General features: G+C 46.4%; 1 protein-coding gene across 3 annotated transcripts in view; it reads right to left on the reverse strand.

Annotated features, from left to right (window-relative positions):
• The window catches only part of LOC139374708 (zinc finger protein 827-like), a 103,733-nt gene that overhangs the window by 32,887 nt on the left and 43,438 nt on the right, over positions 1-27,408 (reverse strand). For all 3 annotated transcript variants that reach the window (XM_071115809.1, XM_071115808.1, XM_071115810.1), the window contains exon 5: positions 6,565-6,861. In XM_071115809.1, the coding sequence (XP_070971910.1) occupies positions 6,565-6,861 (297 nt within the window). The remainder of the gene's footprint in view (positions 1-6,564; positions 6,862-27,408) is intronic.

A 27,408-nucleotide genomic window follows, 5' to 3' on the forward strand; every position in this document is an offset into this window, starting at 1 on the left:
TGGTAGCACTCACCTTGTCTTCTCCGGACAAGCTTTTTTCCAGATGCCCCAAACAATCGGAAAGGGGATTCACCAGAGAAAATGACTTTACCCCAGTCCTCAGCAGTCCAATCCCTGTACCTTTTGGAGAATATCAGTCTGTCCCTGATGTTTTTCCTGGAGACAAGTGGCTTCTTTGCTGCCCTTCTTGACAACAGGCCATCCTCCAAAAGTCTTTGCTTCACTGTGCGTGCAGATGCACTCACACCTGCCTGCTGCCATTCCTGAGCAAGCTCTGTACTGGTGATGCCCCGATCCCGCAGCTGAATCAACTTTAGGAGACGGTCCTGTCACTTCCTGAACTTTCTTGGGCTCCCTGAAGCCTTCTTCACAACAATTGCACCACTCTCCTTGAAGGTCTTGATGATCCGATAAATGGCTGATTTAGGTGCAATCTTACTGGCAGCAATATAGTTGCCCGTGAAGCCCTTTTTGTGCAAAGCAATGATGACGGCACGTATTTCCTTGCATGTAACCATGGTTGACAGAGGAAGAAAAATGATTCCAAGCACCACCCTCCTTTTGAAGCTTCCAGTCTGTTATTCGAACTCAATCAGCATGACAGAGTGATCTCCACCCTTGTCCTCGTCAACACTCACACCCGTGTTAACGAGAAAATCACTGACATGATGTCAGCTGGTCCTTTTATGGCAGGGCTGAAATGCAGTGGAAGTGTTTTTTGGGGATTCAGTTCATTTGCATGGCAAAGACGAACTTTGCAATTAACTGCAATTCATCTGATCATAACATTCTGGAGTATATGCAAATTGCCATCATACAAACTGAGGCAGCAGACTTTGTGAAAATTTATATTTGTGTCATTCTCGAAACTTTTGGCCACGACTGTACTTTGTGCTTGACACAAGTCATTTTTCCAACAATTGTTTAGACAGATTATTTCACTTATAATTCACTGTATCACAATTCCAGTGTGTCAGAAGTTTACATAAACTAAGTTGACTGTGCCTTTAAAACCTCTTTGGGCTAGGGGGCAGTATTTTCACGTCCGGATGAAAGGTGTGCTCAAAGTAAACTGCCTGCTACTCAGGCCCGGAAGCTAGGATATGCATATTATTAGTAGATTTTGATAGAAAATACTCTGAAGTTACTAAAACTGTTTGAATAATGTCTGAGTATAACAGAACTGATTTGGCAGGCAAAACCCCGAGCACAATCCATTCAGGGAAAACATTTTTTGAGCTCAATCTGTTTTCCATTAGTTTTCTAATTTTTTAATAGAAATATGCTTGCAGTTCCTATGGATTCCACTAGTCAACAGTCCTTAGAAATTGGTTGATTATTTTCCTTTGAGAAATGAAGAAGTAGCCCTGTTATTTCCATGTGTCACTCCAGGTGCACTCTTGGTGCGCGCGACCTGGAACGTGCTTCACTTTGTTTTCGTCCGGTATTGAGCACAGTATTTCCAGTCTTAAATTTTATCAATTATTTACGTTTTAGGATACATAAATTTGGATTAGGAACGTTGTTTGAAATGTTTGGACCAAGTTATTAGATACTTTGTAGGCATGTTGGGCGAGTTGGAACCGGTGTTATTCTGAATCAAACGTGCCAAATAAATTGACATTTTGGGGATATAAAGAAGCAATTTCTCGAACAAAAATACAATTTGTGACGTTTATGGGACATTTTGCCAACAGAAGAAGATCTTCAAAGGTATGGCATGAATTATATCGTTATTTCTGACTTTTGTGTAGCACCTGCCTGGTTGAAATCTGATTTTCATGTGTTGGTATGCTGGGCGCTGTCCTCAGATAATTGCATGGTCTGCTTTCGCCGTAAATCCTTTTTGAAATCTGAAACTGCGGCTGGATTAACAAGAAGTGAATATTTAAACCGATGTATAACACTTGTATGCTTTATGAATTCTTATTATGAGTATTTCTGTTTTTGAATTTGGCGCGCTGCAATTTCACTGGGTGCTGTCAACTCGATCCCGCTAAAGGGATTGGTTCGCAAAGGGATCCATAAGAAGTTAGACAGCTTGGAAAATTCCCAAAAATTATGTAATGGCTTTAGAAGCTTCTGATAGGCTAATTGACCTCATTTGAGTCAATTGGAGGTGTACCTGTGGATGTATTTCAAGGCCTACCTTCAAACTCCTAGACTCTTTGCTTGACATCATGGGAAAATCAAAGGAAATCAGCCAAGACCTCAGAAAAAAAATTGTAGACCTCCACTAGTTCATCCTTGGGATCAAGGTACCACGTTCATCTGTACAAACAATAGCACGCAAGTATAAACACAAATGGGACCACGCAGCCGTCATACCGCTCAGGAAGGAGACACGTTCTGTCTCCTAGAGATTAATGTACTTTGGTGCGAAAAGTGCAAATCAATCCCAGAACAACAGCAAAGGACCTTGTGAAGATGCTGGAGGAAACGGGTACAAAAGTATCTATATCCACAGTAAAACGAGTCCTATATCGACATAACCTGAAAGGCTGCTCAGCAAGGAAGAAGCCACCGCTCCAAAACCGCCACAAAAATGGCAGACTACGGTTTGCAACTGCACATGGGGACAAAGATTGTACTTTTTGGACAAATGTCCTCTGGTCTGATGAAACAAAAATAGAACTGTTTGGTCATAATGACCATCGTTATGTTTGGAGGAAAAAGGGGAAGGAAGAACACCATCCCAACCATGAAGCACTGGGGTGGCAGCATCATGTTGTGAGGGTGCTTTGCTGCAGGAGGGACTGATGCACTTCACAAAATAGATGGCATCATGAGGAACGAAAATTATGTGGATATATTGAAGCAACATCTCAAGACATCAGTCAGGAAGAAAAAGGTTGGTCGCAAATGGGTCTTCCAAATGGACAACGACCCCAAGCATACTTCCAAAGTTGTGGCAAAATGGCTTAAGGACAACAAAGTCAAGGTATTGGAATGGCCATCACAAGGCCCTGAAGTCAATCCTATAGAAAATTTGTGGGCAGAACTGAAAAAGCGTGTGCGAGCAAGGAGGTCTACAAACCTGACTCAGTTACACCAGTTCTGTCAGGAGGAATGGGCCAAAATTCACCCAACTTATTGTGGGAAGCTTGTGGAAGGCTACCCGACACGTTTTGACCCATGTTCAACAATTTAAAGGCAATGCTACCAAATACTAATTGAGTGTATTTAAACTTCTAACCCACTGGGAATGTGATGAAAGAAATAAAAGCTGAAATTAATCACTCTCTCTACTATTATTCTGACATTTCACATTCTTAAAATAAAGTGGTGATCCTAACTGACCTAAAACAGGGAATTTAGGATTAAATGTCAGGAATTGTGAAAAACTGAGTTTAAATGTATTTGGCTAAGGTGTATGTGAACATCCGACTTCAATTGTGTGTGTGTGTGTGTGAGATATATATCACACACACACAAGCTATAGAATCATGTAGTAACCAAAAAAGTGTTAAACAAATCTAAATATATTTTATATTTGAAATTCTTCAAAGTAGCCACCCTTTGCCTTGATGACAGCTTTGCACACTCTTGGCATTCTCTCATCAACTTAACCTGGAATGCCTATCCCAGTGAACGTTACGCCCCTGTTTTTTCCTATTCTGGTCTGTATATGTGTGTGAGAGTGTATCCTCTAGTCCAATCTCTTTGTCAAGCCGTCATCAGGTTCTACTACAGCCCACATCACTTTCACCACACGACCCCAACTGGGACGCCATGTTAGGCACACTTGTCTTAATTAGCAAGGGCGCTGAGGGTGACGAAAGACGAAACGGAGGGTGGTATATTGGGTCGGAAATAGGCTCACTGCTAGGAGACAGGTGTGACTTCACACCCATGGTGGGGGGTGGGGGGTAGATGGAACCAGGGACAGTGGGTGGCAGAGACATCATCACCCACACTTTGCCAGCCTGCCTGCCTGGGACAAAGGGTATCACTCAAGGCACTGTACCCCCCCCCCATACCCCCCCTCCTCCCAGTCCCCTGATGTCCTTCTGTACCCTCTATACCAGTACCCATCTGCTAACAGGCACTAGCAGCCGTTAGCCAGCAGCGCAGGGGACTGTTTAGCCCTACTGTAATTAGCCCCTAGACGCTAACCGTGCTAACAGCATGTTTTAAAACAGATGCGGGGGGTGGAGACAGGGCGCTACCGCCACCACCGTCATTTGATAAGGAGAGAGAGAAATAGCGAAAAAGAGCAAAAGAGAGAGAAACAGAAGTGACCTAGTTAAAGCAGTGATGCAACACAGAGTACACAATGGCCAGTTTTGATGCCAGTCCTCCTTGCTCTCCTGATGGTTGCCTTGGTCTACTGAAAAGGAGCTAGTCCGGTCATTTAATTACATCTAGCCTATTCCATATTAGTGGGTTTAAGGAGGAGCCTCTCTGGTTACAATTCATTTAACCAGTCTATTGTAAGATCTCCAGTTTTTTTTTCAATCTGTGCTCAACCGCACCCATGTGACATTCTTTCAGCCAACAGCGTGCCTCCCTGCGCTGGAGTCGGCAAGGGGTCAGAGGTGACGGAGTAGACGTCCTTGAAACCTCGTGGCCGTGTGACGCAGATGACTCATACGGAGTTTACCTTACCCTTGGCCTCCCCCTCCTCCTCACCCGTTCCTCTCTCTAACCTCAAGGCCGTCTGACTGAGGGGCCAGACTCACTGTCACAGCCATCACACCAGACAACCTTCTCTCCTACTCCCTCAGACAACCCCGCTGCTGTTGTCATGGCAATGGACAACTGCATTACTCTCTCTACTAAGCTCCAGGGGGGTGAGCACAATGAAAGATATTTGAAGCATTTAAAGCTAGAATCCTTAATTTGTCTCAGCGCATGCTGCTAAATTACAAAGGCTAACAAGCTAACTGGCCAATGTTAAACTACACTGACAGGCTAACGGCTTGCGCTCTGAATGCTAGCGGATGCTAAAGGAGGATGTGGTGGTGTGGTGAGCATGTCGGCCCAGAGGTGGGGAATGATGGTGAGGAAAAAAGAACAAAGGACAAGCAGCAGTAGTGGAGGAATCACTCAGAGACTTCCCACCTCCTCTCTGTTCAACTCTCTCTCTCACACTCACCATCTCTGTTGCGCACACACACACAAACACACGTAATGTATAGTGTGTGTGTGTGTGGTGTATAGTGTAATGTAGTGTATAGTGTAGCAGCGCTCCCAGGCAGTGACTATGACTCACTGTAGACACAGGGCGACCCAGAGAGAACAGAACAATGGCAGCTGGTGTGTGAGGGTACAGGATGAGATGAGGGGCCATGAAGCTGAGAGATCACTGTACTGTTATCAACTGCTGTGTTACACTACACACCCCGCAGCAAACACACACACACACACACACACACACGGTAACACCCACCCACCACCAACACCTACAGCACACACAACCTACAAGCTACACACAGACACACACTTGACCACACTTTCAGCTGAAAATGAAATAAGCAGATAGGCTACACTTTCGTGATAACACACTGTAATTACGCAGCGAATAACATGAAACATGCTAAATCTAGCACACGGTTCAGGACAGGGTGTTCTTTTCAGTCCTTTCATCCTTTCACTATCTCTGTCTCATATAGTCGAGGGTGAGAGGGGCCTCTCGTATGACATAACCTGTACTGCAGCAGAAATAACAGAGAACATGCTAAAACTAGAAGACGGTTTAGGACAGGGTGTTCTTTCTTCCCTCCGTCATCTCCGTTTTCATAGAGAGGGGCAAGGGTGAGAGGGGGGCCAGGTTTGAGGTTCAGTGTAGCGCACCGTTGGAGATGGACCCAGCATCCATCGATTGGTTTGTTTCGGACGGGGGACCGCAGGACGGGAAAAGGATATTGACTGAACATGAAAAATAATTTACCCTTTTGCCCATCTTCCACCCAAAAACTTGGGAGGAGGAGGAGGGAAAGAGAGAGAACAGAAACCGGGAGAGAGGCAAAAAAAAAAAAAATAGAAGGAAGTGGAGAGGAATACGCATGAGGGAGAGAAAGAGAACAGAGGTGTTGAGAGAGGACTGACCTGGATATTACCATGGGAGGACACAAAGGCTTTGGCGCCAAAATAGAGAGCTTTGAGTCTCAGTGTAAGAGATAAACATTTCACAGTACAATGGTTTTACCCATGTCATTACATGGCAGGGACCTGGGTCACCTTTGACCTCTCTACTGATTCATTCCTATTGGCTGATTTAAGGCACTAACTGTAACCATGTTGACCCAGTCACTACCCTTTCACTGCAATCTCCAGATCAACATGGGTGAATTATATACTCAGATGTGTGAGATCACTGAGTAGAGTTTTAAAATACTTGCACGCCTTGTCAGTACATAGGTCAAGTTAAGGTTTGTGGAGCTCATTTGAATTCAATCTCTACTTGCACTATCCTATATAGAGAAACATCAACTATGTTCTAATAATTTTTTATGATAAAATTGGCTGTGAATGTGTATTGTGCTGTCAAAAAACATCACTTCTAACCCGGAACACACACACACCAAATACCCCCCCCCAACCCACAGCCCATTACCTTACCTGATAGCTTCATCAGCAGCTCCGACGCCACCTTGAAGTTGATGTCCTGGCTGAGGAGACTGTTCTTGTTTCCCATGGGGCTTCCCTCCCGTCCCTTTAGTGTCCCCCTGTGGCCCCCACTGTCTGCTGTAACCTCTGCTGGCCCTGTGGCCCCCAGTGCCGCGCCCTGCTCCTGGTAGAAGGAGGAGTAGCTGGGCTGGCTCCGGGGGCTCCTCCGCACCTCTTCTTCCTCTGCCCGGGGTTCCTGCTTCAAATGGAAGGACTGTGGAGCCTTCAGGGCTTCCTTCTGGTTGGCCGCTATACAGAGAGAGAGGGGGGGAGAGGTTTAGAGAGACAGGGGGAGGGTTAGAGAGAGGGGGGGGGGGGTTAGAGGATAGCGAGAAGGTTGGAGAGGAGGAAAAGGTGAGGAGAGGGGGAAGAGGACAAATGAAAGAGGAGAGAAAGGAAGAGGTGGGAGAGAAAAGGGAGAGAGAGTAGAGACAGATTGGTGAGAGAGGTGAGGGTCAAGAGGAATGAGAGGGACGACAAGGACAGAGAGAGGGTAGACAGAGAGGGTTGAGGAGGGTTGTGTGTGAGAGATCCTCAACTATTTGTGAAACGATACAGTGTGGACTTTGGCAGAAGAGCAGGGTTCAACAGGGGTTTTCTCCATGTGACAGTTGATCACATAAACCCAACAATAACATAACGCTGGTCACATGGCACAACACGTGGCCGTGTGTCTGCATTCTACTGTCTTCTGTGTTCTTAGTGTGTACCTCAAACCACACACACACACACAAAGTCACACAGGAACATAGTCACACACACACTGACCATTAACATGTGAGAGAGAGGGAGTCGATCAGATTGAGGATGAGAGTAGGTTTTGTAAGCGGTCTGTTATTTAGAGAGAGAACTAAAAGTCCCTGGTCTGGACCATCAGTGAATCCTAGGATCCTGGAGCACAGTGGGCCAGCACAGATGGTAGGACCTAATGACTGACTCTCTCACTCTATCCAGGTCTGCAGGGCATCTCTAACCAAATCCACTCCTCCTCTTCTCTTTCTCTCCATCTTTATCACACACACACACACACACACACACACACACACACACACAAAAGGCGTTGAGTTAGGCTTGTTAATACACAGATAATAATGAAACTAAATATTATCTGCAGAGTGTAGATACACTTAGGTGTGTGTGAAATATATATATATATATATATATATATATGTGTGTTTGTAGGGAAACTGGGTCACATCTAATCCCGCCTTAGATGAATAATTAATAATTAGACATGGAGCAACTTCTGATCGCCGCCAAGAAACCACAGAGACCACGGTGCCTCAACGCTTTGTGGTGAAGGTTCTCTTACTCTCTGTCTCTCACTGCTCTCTCTCTCACACACACTTGGGTCTGTTATCACTCTTGGGTCGACGGCTGTCCCGTTTCTTCAGGCCCCACTAGAGATCCGCTCCCCTGCTCACCCCCCCTCACCTGCTCCTCACTCACCCCATCTCACCCTCTCCCGTCACACCTAACATCTCTGGACGACACAGGCCTGCCACGGGGCCACCCCTCCTGCCCGTGTCATAAATCTGCGGCAGCTCCGGCCATCTGATTAATGATGATGCACGCCGGAGGGACAGAGAGCTCAGGTAAGGGAGGACAGAAGCCATACTGGCAGAACCTCCCAGTGGGTGGACCTAAACTGCCCATGCTGTGCCACTGGGCTGTGCTGGTGGAGGCTGGTAGGGGGGGCATGAGGCCTAGTGGGAGGCCTTCGAATGGGGGACAGTGACTTTCACGTCAAGGGGTTAGGGGTCGCGGCAGCACCACCAGCTGGAAATGTCACACAGTCAGATGTCAGCGGGCAGGCTCGATGGTGGAGTGTGTGTGAGTGTGTGTGTGTGTCGGATGTCAGTGGGCAGGCTAAGTATAACCTGGTCAGCACCTGGAAGGACGTCCTCTAATTAGGAGTGTGTTCAGGCCGTGTTGGATCACACAGGGACAGCACGCTTCACTGTGGCCCTGGCAAGGCCTACACACACACACACAAACTCTATTACAGACGACTTGCGCGCGCACACACCCCTCCAACGGTACTCCACCGGAACAAAAACAACCCTCAAGACGCAGTGGACACGGTGCTTACAAACACGAAGTCACTCCACTACAATGACCTTTTTGGGCCCTATAAATAGCATCGTATTTAAACTCTCCCAATCTGAGTTACGGAAATCACTCAATTATTTAGTACCCTAATGTGACGTTTTTTTATTTCTCCAGTCGGGAACTCAAGTAACACAAAAAACACACAAGTGTACCATATCTATTCCACTTACAAGATGCTTTTCCCCTGCAGGAATCTAACCAATGACGCTGACATTGCTAGAGCCACGCTCTTACCAACTGAGCCACACAGGACTGCTGCTGCTACTACTACTGATGCTGCTACTACTGATGCTGCTACTATTGATGCTGCTACTACTGATGCTGCAACTACTGATGCTGATGCTACTGCTGCTACTACTGATGCTGATACTGCTGCTACTGATGCTGCTACTATGACTGATGCTGCTGCTACTACTACGACTGCTGCTGCTAGACTGTGACTGCTGCTGCTACAACTGTGACTGCTGCTGCTACAACTGTGACTGCTGCTGCTACAACTGCGACTGCTGCTGCTGCTACAACTACTACTACTATTACCACTACTGATGCTGCTACAACTACTACTGATGCTGATGCTGCTACTACTACTACTACCACTACTGATGCTGCTACTACTACTATTACCACTACTGATGCTGCTACTACTACTATTACCACTGCTGCCTCTACTACGACCACTGCTGCCTCTACTACGACCACTGCTGCCTCTACTACGACCACTGCTGCCTCTACTACGACCACTGCTGCCTCTACTACGACCACTGCTGCCTCTACTACGACCACTGCTGCCTCTACTACGACCACTGCTGCCTCTACTACGACCACTGCTGCCGCTACTACGACCACTGCTGCCGCTACTACGACCACTGCTGCCGCTACTACGACTACTGCTGCCGCTACGATAACTGCTGTCACTACAATGACTACTACTGCTGCCACTACTACGACTACTGCTGCCTCTACTACGACTACTGCTGCCTCTACTACGACTACTGCTGCCTCTACTACGACTACTGCTGCCTCTACTACGACTACTGCTGCCGCTACTACGACTACTGCTGCCGCTACTACGACTACTGCTGCCGCTACTACGACTACTGCTGCCGCTACTACGACTACTGCTGCCGCTACTACAATGACTACTACTGCTGCCACTACGACAACTGCCGCTACTACGACTACTGCCGCTACGACTACTGCTGCCGCTACTACGACTGCTGCCACTACAACGACTGCTGCTACTACGACTGCTGCTACTACTACAACTGCTGCTACTACTGTTGCTGCTACTACTACTGCCACTACGACTGCTGCTGCCACTATGACTACTGCTGCTACGACTATGACTACTGCTGCTGCTACTACGACTACTGCTGCTGCTACAACAACTACTACTGCTGCTACTACAACTACTACAACTGCTGCAACTACTAGTACTACAACTGCTGCAACTACTACAACAACTGCTGCAACTACTACTACAACTACTACTACAACTACAACTACTGCTGCTACTACTACTAGTACTACAACTGCTGCAACTACTAGTACTACAACTGCTGCAACTACTACTACAACTACTACTACTACAACTGCTGCAACTACTACAACAACTGCTGCAACTACTACTACAACTACTACTACAACTACTGCTGCTACTACTACTAGTACTACAACTGCTGCAACTACTAGTACTACAACTGCTGCAACTACTACAACAACTGCTGCAACTACTACTACAACTACTACTACAACTACTACTACAACTACTGCTGCTACTACTACAACTGCTGCTGCAACTACTACTACAACTGCTGCAGCAACTACTACTACAACTGCTGCTGCTATTATTACTACAACTGCTGCTGCTATTATTACTACTGCTGCTGCAACTACTACTACTACTGCTGCTGCAACTACTACTACAACTGCTGCTGCAACTACTACTACAACTGCTGCAACTACTACTACTACTGCTGCTGCAACTACTACTACTACTGCTGCAACTACTACAACAACTGCTGCAACTACTACTACAACTACTGCTGCTACTACTACAACTGCTGCAGCAACTACTACTACAACTGCTGCTGCAACTACTACTACAACTGCTGCTGCAACTACTACTACTACTGCAACTACTACTACAACTGCTGCTGCAACTACTACTACAACTGCTGCTGCAACTACTACTGCTGCTGCAACTACTACTACAACTGCTGCTGCAACTACTACTACAACTGCTGCTGCAACTACTACTGCTGCTGCAACTACTACTACAACTGCTGCTGCAACTACTACTACTACTGCTGCTGCAACTACTACTACTACTGCTGCTGCAACTACTACTACAACTGCTGCTGCAACTACTACAACTGCTGCAACTACTACTACAACTGCAGCAACTACTACTACAACTGCTGCTGCAACTACTACTACAACTGCTGCTGCAACTACTACTACAACTGCTGCTGCAACTACTACTACTACTGCTGCTGCAACTACTACTACAACTGCTGCTGCAACTACTACTACAACTGCTGCTGCAACTACTACTGCTGCTGCAACTACTACTACAACTGCTGCTGCAACTACTACTACAACTGCTGCTGCAACTACTACTGCTGCTGCAACTACTACTACAACTGCTGCTGCAACTACTACTACTACTGCTGCTGCTGCAACTACTACTACTACTGCTGCTGCAACTACTACTACAACTGCTGCTGCAACTACTACAACTGCTGCAACTACTACTACAACTGCTGCAACTACTACTACAACTGCTGCTGCTACTACTACAACTGCTGCAGCAACTACTACTACAACTACTGCTGCAACTACTACTACTACTGCTGCTGCAACTACTACTACAACTGCTGCAACTACTACTACAACTGCTGCAACTACTACTACAACTGCTGCAGCTACTACTACTACAACTGCTGCTACAACTACTACTACTGCTGCAGCAACTACTACTACAACTGCTGCTGCAACTACTACTGCTACTGTTGCTGCAACTACTACTACTACAACTGCTGCAACTACTACTACTACTGCAACTACTACTACTACAACTGCTGTTGCAACTACTACTACAACTGCTGCAACTACTACTACAACTGCTGCTGCAACTACTACTGCTGCTGCAACTACTACTACAACTGCTGCTGCAACTACTACTACTACTGCTGCTGCAACTACTACTACTACTGCTGCTGCAACTACTACTACAACTGCTGCTGCAACTACTACAACTGCTGCAACTACTACTACAACTGCAGCAACTACTACTACAACTGCTGCTGCAACTACTACTACAACTGCTGCTGCAACTACTACTACAACTGCTGCTGCAACTACTACTACTACTGCTGCTGCAACTACTACTACAACTGCTGCTGCAACTACTACTACAACTGCTGCTGCAACTACTACTGCTGCTGCAACTACTACTACAACTGCTGCTGCAACTACTACTACAACTGCTGCTGCAACTACTACTGCTGCTGCAACTACTACTACAACTGCTGCTGCAACTACTACTACTACTGCTGCTGCTGCAACTACTACTACTACTGCTGCTGCAACTACTACTACAACTGCTGCTGCAACTACTACAACTGCTGCAACTACTACTACAACTGCTGCAACTACTACTACAACTGCTGCTGCTACTACTACAACTGCTGCAGCAACTACTACTACAACTACTGCTGCAACTACTACTACTACTGCTGCTGCAACTACTACTACAACTGCTGCAACTACTACTACAACTGCTGCAACTACTACTACAACTGCTGCAGCTACTACTACTACAACTGCTGCTACAACTACTACTACTGCTGCAGCAACTACTACTACAACTGCTGCTGCAACTACTACTGCTACTGTTGCTGCAACTACTACTACTACAACTGCTGCAACTACTACTACTACTGCAACTACTACTACTACAACTGCTGTTGCAACTACTACTACAACTGCTGCAACTACTACTACAACTGCTGCAACTACTACTACAACTGCTGCAGCAACTACTACTACAACTGCTGCAACTACTACTACAACTACTACAACTGCTGCTGCAACTACTACTGCAACTACTACTACTACAACTGCTGCAACTACTACTACAACTGCTGCAACTACTACTACTACTACTGCTGCTGCTACTACTACTACAACTGCTGCTGCAACTACTACTACAACTGCTGCAACTACTACTACAACTGCTGCAACTACTACTACAACTGCTGCAGCAACTACTACTACAACTGCTGCAACTACTACTACAACTGCTGCAACTACTACTACAACTGCTGCAACTACTACTACAACTGCTGCTGCAACTACTACTGCTACTGCTGCTGCAACTACTACTACTACAACTGCTGCAACTACTACTACAACTGCTGCAACTACTACTACAACTGCTGCAACTACTACTACAACTGCTGCAACTACTACTACAACTGCTGCAACTACTACTACAACTGCTGCTGCAACTACTACTGCTACTGCTGCTGCAACTACTACTACTACAACTGCTGCAACTACTACTACAACTGCTGCAACTACTACTACTACTACAACTGCTGCTGCTACTACAACTACTACTACAACTGCTGCAACTACTACTGCTGCTGCAACTACTACTACTACAACTGCTGCTGCTACTACTACTACTACAACTGCTACAACTGCTGCTACGACTGCTGCTACTACTACGACTGCTGCAGCTACTACTGCTACGACTGCTGCTACGACGACTGCTGCTGCTACAACTGCTACAACTACTACTACTACAACTGCTGCAACTACTACTACAACTGCTGCAACTACTACTACTACTACAACTGCTGCTGCTACTACAACTACTACTACAACTGCTGCAACTACTACTGCTGCTGCAACTACTACTACTACAACTGCTGCTGCTACTACTACTACTACAACTGCTACAACTGCTGCTACGACTGCTGCTACTACTACGACTGCTGCAGCTACTACTGCTACGACTGCTGCTACGACGACTGCTGCTGCTACAACTGCTGCTACTACTGCTGCTGCTGCTACGACTGCTGCTACTACTACGAGGGCTGCTACTACTACGACTGCTGCTGCTATTATTACTACGACTGCTACTACTACTACGACTGCTGCTGCTATTATTACAACGACTGCAGCTATTACTACTGTTACTGCTTCTACTACTACTACGACTGCTGCTACTACGACTGCTGCTACTACGACTGCTGCTACTACTACTACTGCTGCTGCTACTACTACTACTACTACTACTGCTGCTGCTGCTACTGCTACTACTACTGCTACTACTATGACTGCTGTTGCTATTATTACTACGACTGCTGCTATTACTACTGTTACTGCTTCTACTGCTACGACTGCTGCTACAACTACTGCTACTATGACTACTGCTACGGCTGCTGCTACTACTACTACTACTACTACGACTGCTGCTACTATTACTACGACTGCTGCTGCTACTATTACTACGACTGCTGCTATTACTACTGTTACTGCTACTAATACTACTACTACTACTACTACTACTACTACTACTACTACTACTACGACTGCTGCTACTATTACTACTACTGCTACTACTACTACTACTGCTACTACTACGACTGCTGCTGCTATTATTACTACGACTGCTGCTATTACTACTGTTATTGCTTCTACTGCTACGACTGCTGCTACTATGACTACTGCTACTATGACTACTGCTACGGCTGCTGCTACTACTACTACTACTACTACGACTGCTGCTACTATTACTACGACTGCTGCTGCTACTATTACTACGACTGCTGCTATTACTACTGTTACTGCTACTAATACTACTACTAATACTACTAATACTACTACTACTACTACTACTACTACTACTGCTGCTACTACGACTGCTGCTGCTACTACTACTGCTACTACTGCTGCTACTACTACGACGACTACTACTACTACTACTGCTGCTGCTGCTGCTACTACGACGACTACTACTACGACTGATGCTACTACTACTGCTGCTGGTACTGCTGCTGCTACTACGACGACTACTACTACGACTGATGCTACTACTACTGCTGCTGGTACTACTACTACTACTACTACTGATGCTACTACTACTACTACTGCTGCTGCTGCTACTACTACTACTACTACTACTACGACTGCTGCTACTACTACTACTACTACGACTGCTGCTACTACGACTGCTGCTACTACTACTACTACTGTTGCTGCTACTGCTACTACTACTACTGTTGCTGCTACTGCTACTACTACTGCTGCTGCTACTACTACTACTACTACTACTACTGCTGCTGCTGCTGCTACTGCTACTACTACTGCTACTACTATGACTGCTGTTGCTATTATTACTACGACTGCTGCTATTACTACTGTTATTGCTTCTACTGCTACGACTGCTGCTACAACTACTGCTACTATGACTACTGCTACGGCTGCTGCTACTACTACTACTACTACTACGACTGCTGCTACTATTACTACGACTGCTGCTGCTACTATTACTACGACTGCTGCTATTACTACTGTTACTGCTACTAATACTACTACTACTACTAATACTACTACTACTACTACGACTGCTGCTACTATTACTACTACTGCTACTACTACTACTACTGCTACTACTACGACTGCTGCTGCTATTATTACTACGACTGCTGCTATTACTACTGTTATTGCTTCTACTGCTACGACTGCTGCTACTATGACTACTGCTACTATGACTACTGCTACGGCTGCTGCTACTACTACTACTACTACTACTACTACTACTACGACTGCTGCTACTATTACTACGACTGCTGCTGCTACTATTACTACGACTGCTGCTATTACTACTGTTACTGCTACTAATACTACTACTAATACTACTAATACTACTACTACTACTGCTACTACTACGACGACTACTACTACTACTACTGCTGCTGCTGCTACTACGACGACTACTACTACGACTGATGCTACTACTACTGCTGCTGGTACTGCTGCTGCTACTACGACGACTACTACTACGACTGATGCTACTACTACTGCTGCTGGTACTACTACTACTACTACTGATGCTACTACTACTACTGCTGCTACTACTACTGCTGCTGCTGCTACTACTACTACTACTACTACTACTACGACTGCTGCTACTACTACTACTACGACTGCTGCTACTACTACTACTACTGTTGCTGCTACTGCTACTACTACTACTGTTGCTGCTACTGCTACTACTACTACTGCTGCTGCTGCTACTACTACTGCTGCTACTGCTACTACTGCTGCTGCTGCTCCTACTACTACTACTGTTGCTGCTGCTACTACGACTGCTGCTGCTACTACTACTACTACTACTACTGCTGCTACTACTACTACTACTACTACTGCTACTACTACTACTACTACTACTACTACAACTGCTACAACTGCTACTACTGCTACTACTACTACTGCTACTACTGCTACTGCTACTGTTGCCGCTCCTACGACTACTGCTGCCTCTACTACGACTACTGCTGCCTCTACTACGACTACTGCTGCCTCTACTACGACTACTGCTGCCTCTACTACGACTACTGCTGCCTCTACTACGACTACTGCTGCCTCTACTACGACTACTGCTGCCTCTCGCTACAATGACTACTACTGCCGCTACAATGACTACTACTGCTGCCACTACTACGACTACTGCTACTACAATGACTACTACTGCTGCCACTACGACAACTGCTGCTACTACGACTACTGCCGCTACGACTACCGCTGCCGCTACTACGACTGCTGCCACTACGACGACTGCTGCTACTACGACTGCTGCTACTACTACAACTGCTGCTACTACTGTTGCTGCTACTACTACTGCCACTACGACTGCTGCTGCCACTATGACTACTGCTGCTACGACTATGACTACTGCTGCTGCTACTACGACTACTGCTGCTGCTACAACAACTACTACTGCTGCTACTACAACTACTACAACTGCTGCAACTACTAGTACTACAACTGCTGCAACTACTACTACAACTGCTGCTGCAACTACTACTACTACTGCTGCTGCAACTACTACTACTGCTGCAACTACTACTGCAACTACTACTGCTGCTGCAACTACTACTGCTGCTGCAACTACTACTGCTGCTGCAACTACTACTGCAACTACTACTGCTGCTGCAACTACTACTGCTACTACTACTGCTGCTGCAACTACTACTGCTACTACTACAACTGCTGCAACTACTACTACAACTGCTGCAACTACTACTACTACTACAACTGCTGCTGCTACTACAACTACTACTACAACTGCTGCAACTACTACTGCTGCTGCAACTACTACTACTACTACAACTGCTGCTGCTACTACTACTACAACTGCTACAACTGCTGCTACGACTGCTGCTACTACTACGACTGCTGCTACTACTACGACGGCTGCTACTACTACGACTGCTGCTGCTATTATTACTACGACTGCTACTACTACTACGACTGCTGCTGCTATTATTACAACGACTGCAGCTATTACTACTGTTACTGCTTCTACTACTACTACGACTGCTGCTACGACTGCTGCTACTACGACTGCTGCTACTACTACTACTGCTACTACTACTACTGCTGCTGCTACTACTACTACTACTACTACTGCTGCTGCTACTACTACTGCTGCTGCTGCTGCTACTACTACTACTACGACTGCTGTTGCTATTATTACTACGACTGCTGCTATTACTACTGTTATTGCTTCTACTGCTACGACTGCTGCTACTACTACTGCTACTATGACTACTGCTACGGCTGCTGCTACTACTACTACGACTGCTGCTACTATTACTATGACTGCTGCTGCTACTATTACTACGACTGCTGCTGCTACTATTACTACTACTGCTGCTGCTACTGCTACTACTACTACTACTACGACTGCTGCTGCTATTATTACTACGACTGCTGCTATTACTACTGTTATTGCTTCTACTGCTACGACTGCTGCTACTACTACTGCTACTATGACTACTGCTACGGCTGCTGCTACTACTACGACTGCTGCTGCTACTATTACTACGACTGCTGCTATTACTACTGTTACTGTTACTGCTACTACTACTACTACTACTACTACTACTACTACTACTACTACTACTACTGCGACTGCTGCTGCTACTACGACTACTGCGACTGCTGCTGCTACTACTACTACGACTGCTGCTACTACGACTGCTGCTACTACTACTACTACTGTTGCTGCTACTGCTACTACTACTACTGTTGCTGCTACTGCTACTACTACTACTGCTGCTGCTGCTACTACTACTGCTGCTACTGCTACTACTGCTGCTGCTGCTCCTACTACTACTACTGTTGCTGCTGCTACTACGACTGCTGCTGCTACTACTACTACTACTACTACTACTGCTGCTACTACTACTACTACTACTACTGCTACTACTACTACTACTACTACTACAACTGCTACTACTGCTACTACTACTACTGCTACTACTGCTACTACTACTACTGCTACTGTTGCCGCTCCTACGACTACTGCTGCCTCTACTACGACTACTGCTGCCTCTACTACGACTACTGCTGCCTCTACTACGACTACTACTGCCTCTACTACGACTACTGCTGCCTCTACTACGACTACTGCTGCCTCTACTACGACTACTGCTGCCTCTACTACGACTACTGCTGCCTCTACTACGACTACTGCTGCCTCTCGCTACAATGACTACTACTGCCGCTACAATGACTACTACTGCTGCCACTACTACGACTACTGCTACTACAATGACTACTACTGCTGCCACTACGACAACTGCTGCTACTACGACTACTGCCGCTACGACTACCGCTGCCGCTACTACGACTGCTGCCACTACGACGACTGCTGCTACTACGACTGCTGCTACTACTACAACTGCTGCTACTACTGTTGCTGCTACTACTACTGCCACTACGACTGCTGCTGCCACTATGACTACTGCTGCTACGACTATGACTACTGCTGCTGCTACTACGACTACTGCTGCTGCTACAACAACTACTACTGCTGCTACTACAACTACTACAACTACTGCAACTACTAGTACTACAACTGCTGCAACTACTACTACAACTGCTGCTGCAACTACTACTACTACTGCTGCTGCAACTACTACTACTGCTGCAACTACTACTGCAACTACTACTGCTGCTGCAACTACTACTGCTGCTGCAACTACTACTGCAACTACTACTGCTGCTGCAACTACTACTGCTACTACTACTGCTGCTGCAACTACTACTGCTACTACTACAACTGCTGCAACTACTACTACAACTGCTGCAACTACTACTACTACTACAACTGCTGCTGCTACTACAACTACTACTACAACTGCTGCAACTACTACTGCTGCTGCAACTACTACTACTACTACAACTGCTGCTGCTACTACTACTACAACTGCTACAACTGCTGCTACGACTGCTGCTACTACTACGACTGCTGCTACTACTACGACGGCTGCTACTACTACGACTGCTGCTGCTATTATTACTACGACTGCTACTACTACTACGACTGCTGCTGCTATTATTACAACGACTGCAGCTATTACTACTGTTACTGCTTCTACTACTACTACGACTGCTGCTACGACTGCTGCTACTACGACTGCTGCTACTACTACTACTACTACTACTGCTGCTGCTGCTACTACTACTACTACTACTGCTGCTGCTACTACTACTGCTGCTGCTGCTGCTACTACTACTACTACGACTGCTGTTGCTATTATTACTACGACTGCTGCTATTACTACTGTTATTGCTTCTACTGCTACGACTGCTGCTACTACTACTGCTACTATGACTACTGCTACGGCTGCTGCTACTACTACTACGACTGCTGCTACTATTACTATGACTGCTGCTGCTACTATTACTACGACTGCTGCTGCTACTATTACTACTACTGCTGCTGCTACTGCTACTACTACTACTACTACTGCTACTACTACGACTGCTGCTGCTATTATTACTACGACTGCTGCTATTACTACTGTTATTGCTTCTACTGCTACGACTGCTGCTACTACTACTGCTACTATGACTACTGCTACGGCTGCTGCTACTACTACTACTACGACTGCTGCTGCTACTATTACTACGACTGCTGCTATTACTACTGTTACTGCTACTACTACTACTACTACTACTACTACGACTACTGCGACTGCTGCTGCTACTACGACTGCTGCTGCTACTACTACTGCTACTACTGCTGCTACTACGACGACTACTACTACGACTGATGCTACTACTACTGCTGCTGCTGCTACTACTACTACGACTGCTGCTGCTACTACGACGACTACTACTACTACGACTGATGCTACTACTACTGCTGCTGGTACTACTACTACTACTACTACAACTACTACTACTACTACTAAGATGACTACTACTACGACTACTACTACTGATGCTACTACTACTACTGCTGCTACTACTACTGCTGCTGCTACTACTACGACTACTACTACTGATGCTACTACTACTACTGCTGCTACTACTACTGCTGCTGCTACTACTACTACGACTGCTGCTTCTGCTACTACTACGACTGCTGCTACTACGACTGCTGCTACTACTACTACTACTGTTGCTGCTACTGCTACTGTTGCTGCTACTACTACTACTGTTGCTGCTACTGCTACTACTACTACTACTACTACTACTACTACTACTACTACTACTACTACTACTACTACTACTACTACTACTACTACTGCTGCTGCTGCTACTACTACTGCTGCTACTGCTACTACTGCTGCTACTGCTACTGTTGCTGCTCCTACTACTACTACTACTGTTGCTGCTACTACTACAACTGCTGCTGCTACTACTACTACTGTTGCTGCTACTACTACTGCTACTACTGCTACTACTACTACTACTACTACTGCTACTGTTGCCGCTCCTACGACTACTGCTGCCTCTCCTACGACTACTGCTGCCTCTACTACGACTACTGCTGCCTCTACTACGACTACTGCTGCCTCTACTACGACTACTGCTGCCTCTACTACGACTACTGCTGCCTCTACTACGACTACTGCTGCCTCTACTACGACTACTGCTGCCTCTACTACGACTACTGCTGCCTCTACTACGACTACTGCTGCCTCTCGCTACAATGACTACTACTGCCGTTACTACGACTACTGCTACTACAATGACTACTACTGCTGCCACTACGACAACTGCTGCTACTACGACTACTGCCGCTACGACTACTGCTGCCGCTACTATGACTGCTGCTACTACGACGACTGCTGCTACTACTACGACTGCTGCTACTACTACAACTGCTGCTACTACTACAACTGCTGCTACTACTGTTGCTGCTACTACTACTGCCACTACGACTGCTGCTGCCACTATGACTACTGCTGCTGCTACAACAACTACTACTGCTGCTACTACAACTGCTGCAACTACTACTGCAACTGCTGCAACTACTACTACAACTACTGCAACTACTACTACTACAACTACTGCTGCTACTACTACAACTGCTGCAACTACTACTACTGCAACTACTACTACTGCTGCTACTACTACAACTGCTGCAGCAACTACTACTACAACTGCTGCTGCAACTACTACTACAACTGCTGCTGCAACTACTACTACTACTGCTGCTGCAACTACTACTACTGCTGCTGCTGCAACTACAACTACTACTGCTGCTGCAACTACTACTACTACTGCTGCTGCAACTACTACTACTACTACTGCTGCTGCAACTACTACTGCTGCTGCAACTACTACTACTACTGCAACTACTACTGCTGCAACTGCTACTGCTGCTGCTACTACTACAACTGCTGCAACTACTACTACAACTACTGCTGCTACTACTACTACAACTGCTGCTGCTATTATTACTACGACTGCTACTACTACTACGACTGCTGCTGCTATTATTACAACGACTGCAGCTATTACTACCGTTACTGCTTCTACTACTACTACGACTGCTGCTACGACTGCTGCTACTACGACTACTACTACTACTGCTGCTGCTGCTGCTGCTGCTACTACTACTACTACGACTGCTGTTGCTATTATTACTACGACTGCTGCTATTACTACTGTTATTGCTTCTACTGCTACGACTGCTGCTACTACTACTGCTACTATGACTACTGCTACGGCTGCTGCTACTACTACTACTACGACTGCTGCTACTATTACTACGACTGCTGCTGCTACTATTACTACTACTGCTGCTGCTACTATTACTACGACTGCTGCTATTACTACTGTTACTGCTGCTACTACTACTACTACTACTACTACTACTACTACTACTACTACGACTGCTGCTGCTACTACGACTGCTGCTGCTGCTACTACTACTACTGCTACTACTGCTGCTACTACGACGACTACTACTACGACTGATGCTACTACTACTGCTGCTGCTGCTACTACGACTGCTGCTGCTACTACGACGACTACTACTACTACGACTGATGCTACTACTACTGCTGCTGGTACTACTACTACTACTACTACTACTACTACTAAGATGACTACTACTACGACTACTACTACTGATGCTACTACTACTACTGCTGCTACTACTACTGCTGCTGCTACTACTACTACTAAGATGACTACTACTACGACTACTACTACTGATGCTACTACTACTACTGCTGCTACTACTACTGCTGCTGCTACTACTACTACTACGACTGCTGCTTCTGCTAATACTACGACTGCTGCTACTACGACTGCTGCTACTACTACTACTACTGTTGCTGCTACTGCTACTACTACTGTTGCTGCTACTGCTACGACTACTACTACTGCTGCTGCTACTACTGCTGCTACTGCTACTACTGCTGCTGCTCCTACTACTACTACTGTTGCTGCTACTACTACAACTGCTGCTACTACTACTACTACTACTGCTGCTGCTGCTACTACTACTGCTACTACTGTTGCTGCTACTACTACTGCTACTACTACTACTGTTGCCGCTCCTACGACTACTGCTGCCTCTACTACGACTACTGCTGCCTCTACTACGACTGCTGCTGCCTCTACTACGACTGCTGCTGCCTCTACTACGACTGCTGCTGCCTCTACTACGACTGCTGCTGCCTCTACTACGACTACTGCTGCCTCTACTACGACTACTGCTGCCTCTACTACGACTACTGCTGCCTCTACTACGACTACTGCTGCCTCTACTACGACTACTGCTGCCTCTACTACGACTACTGCTGCCTCTACTACGACTACTGCTGCCTCTACTACGACTACTGCTGCCTCTACTACGACTACTGCTGCCTCTACTACGACTACTGCTGCCTCTACTACGACTACTGCTGCCTCTACTACGACTACTGCTGCCTCTACTACGACTACTGCTACTACAATGACTACTACTGCTGCCACTACGACAACTGCTGCTACTACGACTACTGCCGCTACGACTACTGCTGCCGCTACTATGACTGCTGCTACTACGACGACTGCTGCTACTACGACTGCTGCTACTACTACAACTGCTGCTACTACTACAACTGCTGCTACTACTGTTGCTGCTACTACTACTACTGCCACTACGACTGCTGCTGCCACTATGACTACTGCTGCTGCTACAACAACTACTACTGCTGCAACTACTACTGCAACTACTACTACAACTACTGCAACTACTAGTACTACTACTACTACTGCTATTACTACAACTGCTGCAACTACTACTACTGCAACTACTACTACAACTGCTGCAGCAACTACTACTACAACTGCTGCTGCAACTACTACTACTACAACTGCTGCTGCAACTACTACTGCTGCTGCAACTACTACTGCTGCTGCAACTACTACTACAACTGCTGCTGCAACTACTACTACTACTGCTGCTGCAACTACTACTACTACTGCTGCTGCAACTACTACTACTACTGCAACTACTACTGCTGCAACTGCTACTGCTGCTGCTACTACTACAACTGCTGCAACTACTACTACTGCTGCAACTACTACTACAACTACTGCTGCTACTACTACAACTGCTGCAACTACTACTACAACTACTGCTGCTGCAAGTAATACTACTACTGCTGCTGCAACTACTACTACTACTGCAACTACTACTGCTGCAACTGCTACTGCTGCTGCAACTACTACTACTGCTGCAACTACTACTACAACTACTGCTGCTACTACTACTACAACTGCTGAAACTACTACTACTACTACTTCTGCAACTACTACTGCTGCAACTACTACTACTACAACTGCTGCTGCTACTACAACTACTACTACTACTACTGCAACTACTACTGCTACAACTGCTGCTACTACTACTACTACTACTACAACTGCTGCGACTGCTGCTGCAACTACTACTGCTGCTGCAACTACTACTACTACTACAACAACTGCTGCTGCTACTACTACAACTGCTACAACTGCTGCAGCTACTACTGCTACGACTGCTGCTACGACGACTGCTGCTGCTACAACTGCTGCTACTACTGCTGCTTCTACTACTACGACGGCTGCTACTACTACGACTGCTATTATTACTACGACTGCTACTACTACTACGACTGCTGCTGCTATTATTACAACGACTGCAGCTATTACTACTGTTACTGCTTCTACTACTACGACTGCTGCTGCTACTACTACTACTACTACGACTGCTGCTACTACTACGACTGCTGCTACTACTACTACTACTACTACTACTACTACTACTACTACTACTACTACTACTACTACTACTACTACTACTACTACTACGACTGCTGCTGCTACGACGACTACTACTACTACTGCTGCTACTGCTACTACTACTGCTGCTGCTACTACGACTGCTGCTGCTGCTATTATTACTACGACTGCTGCTATTACTACTGTTATTGCTTCTACTGCTACTACTACTGCTACTATGACTACTGCTACGGCTGCTGCTGCTACTACTACTACTACTACTACTACTACTACGACTGCTGCTACTATTACTACGACTGCTGCTGCTACTATTACTACGACTGCTGCTGCTATTATTACTACGACTGCTGCTGCTATTATTACTACTACTGCTGCTGCTATTATTACTACTACTACTACTACTACTACTACTACTACTACTACTACTACTACTACTACTACTAGCTGCTACTACAACTACTACTGCTGCTGCTATTATTACTACTACTGCTGCTGCTATTATTACTACTACTACTACTACTACTACTGCTGCTACTACAACTACTACTGCTGCTACTACAACTACTACTGCTGCTACTACTACTGCTGCTACTACAACTACTACTGCTGCTACTACAACTACTACTGCTGCTACTACTGCTGCTACTACAACTACTACTGCTGCTACTACAACTACTACTGCTGCTACTACTACTACTGCTGCTACTACTACTACTACTACTACTGCTGCTACTACTACTGTTGCTACTACAACTACTACTACTGCTACTACAACTACTACTGCTGCTACTACAACTACTACTGCTGCTACTACAACTACTACTGCTGCTACTACAACTACTACTGCTGCTACTACAACTACTACTGCTGCTACTACAACTACTACTGCTGCTACTACAACTACTACTGCTGCTACTACAACTACTACTGCTGCTACTACAACTACTACTGCTGCTACTACAACTACTACTGCTGCTACCACCACTACTACTGCTGCTACCACCACCAATCACCATAGTTTAAGCTGTTATTCATGGTGATGTGCTGTGCCTGGGTTTATTTCACCCAAAGAAAATGACATTAGTCGAATTACAGTACTTTCCCTCTGCACATGCGTTAGCACGTCAACTTCCCCACTCTGTAGCACGTCAACATCCCCCCGAATGCTGTCGTGTTTAGGTCAGAGTTGAGGAAATAACCAACAGCCATCTCTGGGTGACTGGGTGATGTGATGAGTAGCTTTCTGCCTGGCCTGGTCTGAGTGAATGGAGATGTAACCCATCTCTGCTGCCAGTGTAGCAGGCGGGGGCACCTTCGTCAGTGGCAGCCTCCTGTGTGTAGTAAAGGTTCCCTCCTGTCCTGAGTGAATGAATATGTATCCCATCTCTGCCGCCAGTGTAGCAGGTCTGTGGCAGCCCTGTGTCGTGAGTAGCAGTTTTACTGTCTCTGGCTGAGAGGTGACTATCCATCTCTGCCTGCCTTCAATGTAGCGGTTCAGTGGCAGCTTCCCCATCGTGTGTAGTAGTAGTACACTAGGGTTCATCCCGTCTCTGTCTGTCTGTGGCCCAGGGGTGATGGTGCTATCAGCCTGTCTCTGTTATCACGCCCTGTTGACATGCCATCAGCCAGTCAGCCGGACACTGCTCGCCCTCTCTCTTTTTTTCCTCTCTTTTTCACGCTCCACCTCAGACTCTGGCTTTCTTGTTCTTTTGTTCCTTTTTCTACTCCTGCTGTTTATTTTTCGCTCTCCCTTTCCTCTCCCTCCACCTCTCCCTCTCCCCCTTGCCTCCACCTCTCCCTCTCCCCCTTGCCTCCACCTCTCCCCCTTGCCCCTCTCTTTACTATTGTCGCTCTCCTCTCCAGCCACACTTCCTTCCTCTCGCCTCATCCGTCTCTCTGCCAGACACTTGTCCAATGCTCCTCACCTCTCGCTCCGCGGCCGGGCCTGCCATCAAATAACTTCATTAGCTTTCCACCTCTGTCACGCTGGCCTGCTCCCCCTCTAACAACTGGCTCCTGTTTTCTCCAGGAGGAGAGGAGAATGAGGTGGCTGCTGGGCTAGTGTCTGCACACACACTCACACACACAAACAATGGGCAGGCAGGTGGAGTGGAGCAACAATAGCTGACCGCGTGTGTACTGAGCTGGATAAAGTAGTGTAGATACTGAGGGCTGACAGCAGAGAGGATGGACCAGAGGTCACATATGAGAAGTGTGTCGTGGTCGAGAGGAAAATACATTATTGAGAAGAGGTTGTAACATGTGTTTGCCCACCCCGACAGGTGTTTTCAGATGAATCTTAAACAATATTTGAATGAGAGAATAGGTGACTGGATAACTTACAGTATATTATGTAGACATATTGGTTGGGTATAAAACGTGTCAACTCACAAGCACACTCGCACACAGACAAACACACACTACATCACTAAGACACTCCAATTGCATCAAACACTGCATCCAACGTCTTCGCTCTTTTTCTCTCTTTTTCGCTCTCTTTCACTCTCTCGCTCTCTCCTCTGAGATAAATAAGACACCAACGACACTTCCTCCCACAAGCCCCTGCTTCAGCGGCATGCCAATTATTCACACGGGGTCACGCTCGATGGCCACCTCCAAACGGGGTCGCAGCGGGGACCGCCATTATTACCCGTCTGAGGGGTCCTGCGAGTAGCATCCTAACCAGGGCACCATCCACGCATTTCAAAGTACCTCCGCGGACTTTCATCTTTCCCCTCTCAAATCAGAATGTGGAGGGTCACACTGGGTAGGCTGTCGGTTGTGTCAGAGTTGCCGTGCGGGGGAGAAATCAAAGGGGATTGGTCAGAACACCCAGAGGAGAATCAGGGCAGCCTAAAAAAGAGA

Source organism: Oncorhynchus clarkii, chromosome 19 (genome assembly GCF_045791955.1).
Source record: "Oncorhynchus clarkii lewisi isolate Uvic-CL-2024 chromosome 19, UVic_Ocla_1.0, whole genome shotgun sequence".
NCBI lineage: Eukaryota > Metazoa > Chordata > Actinopteri > Salmoniformes > Salmonidae > Oncorhynchus > Oncorhynchus clarkii.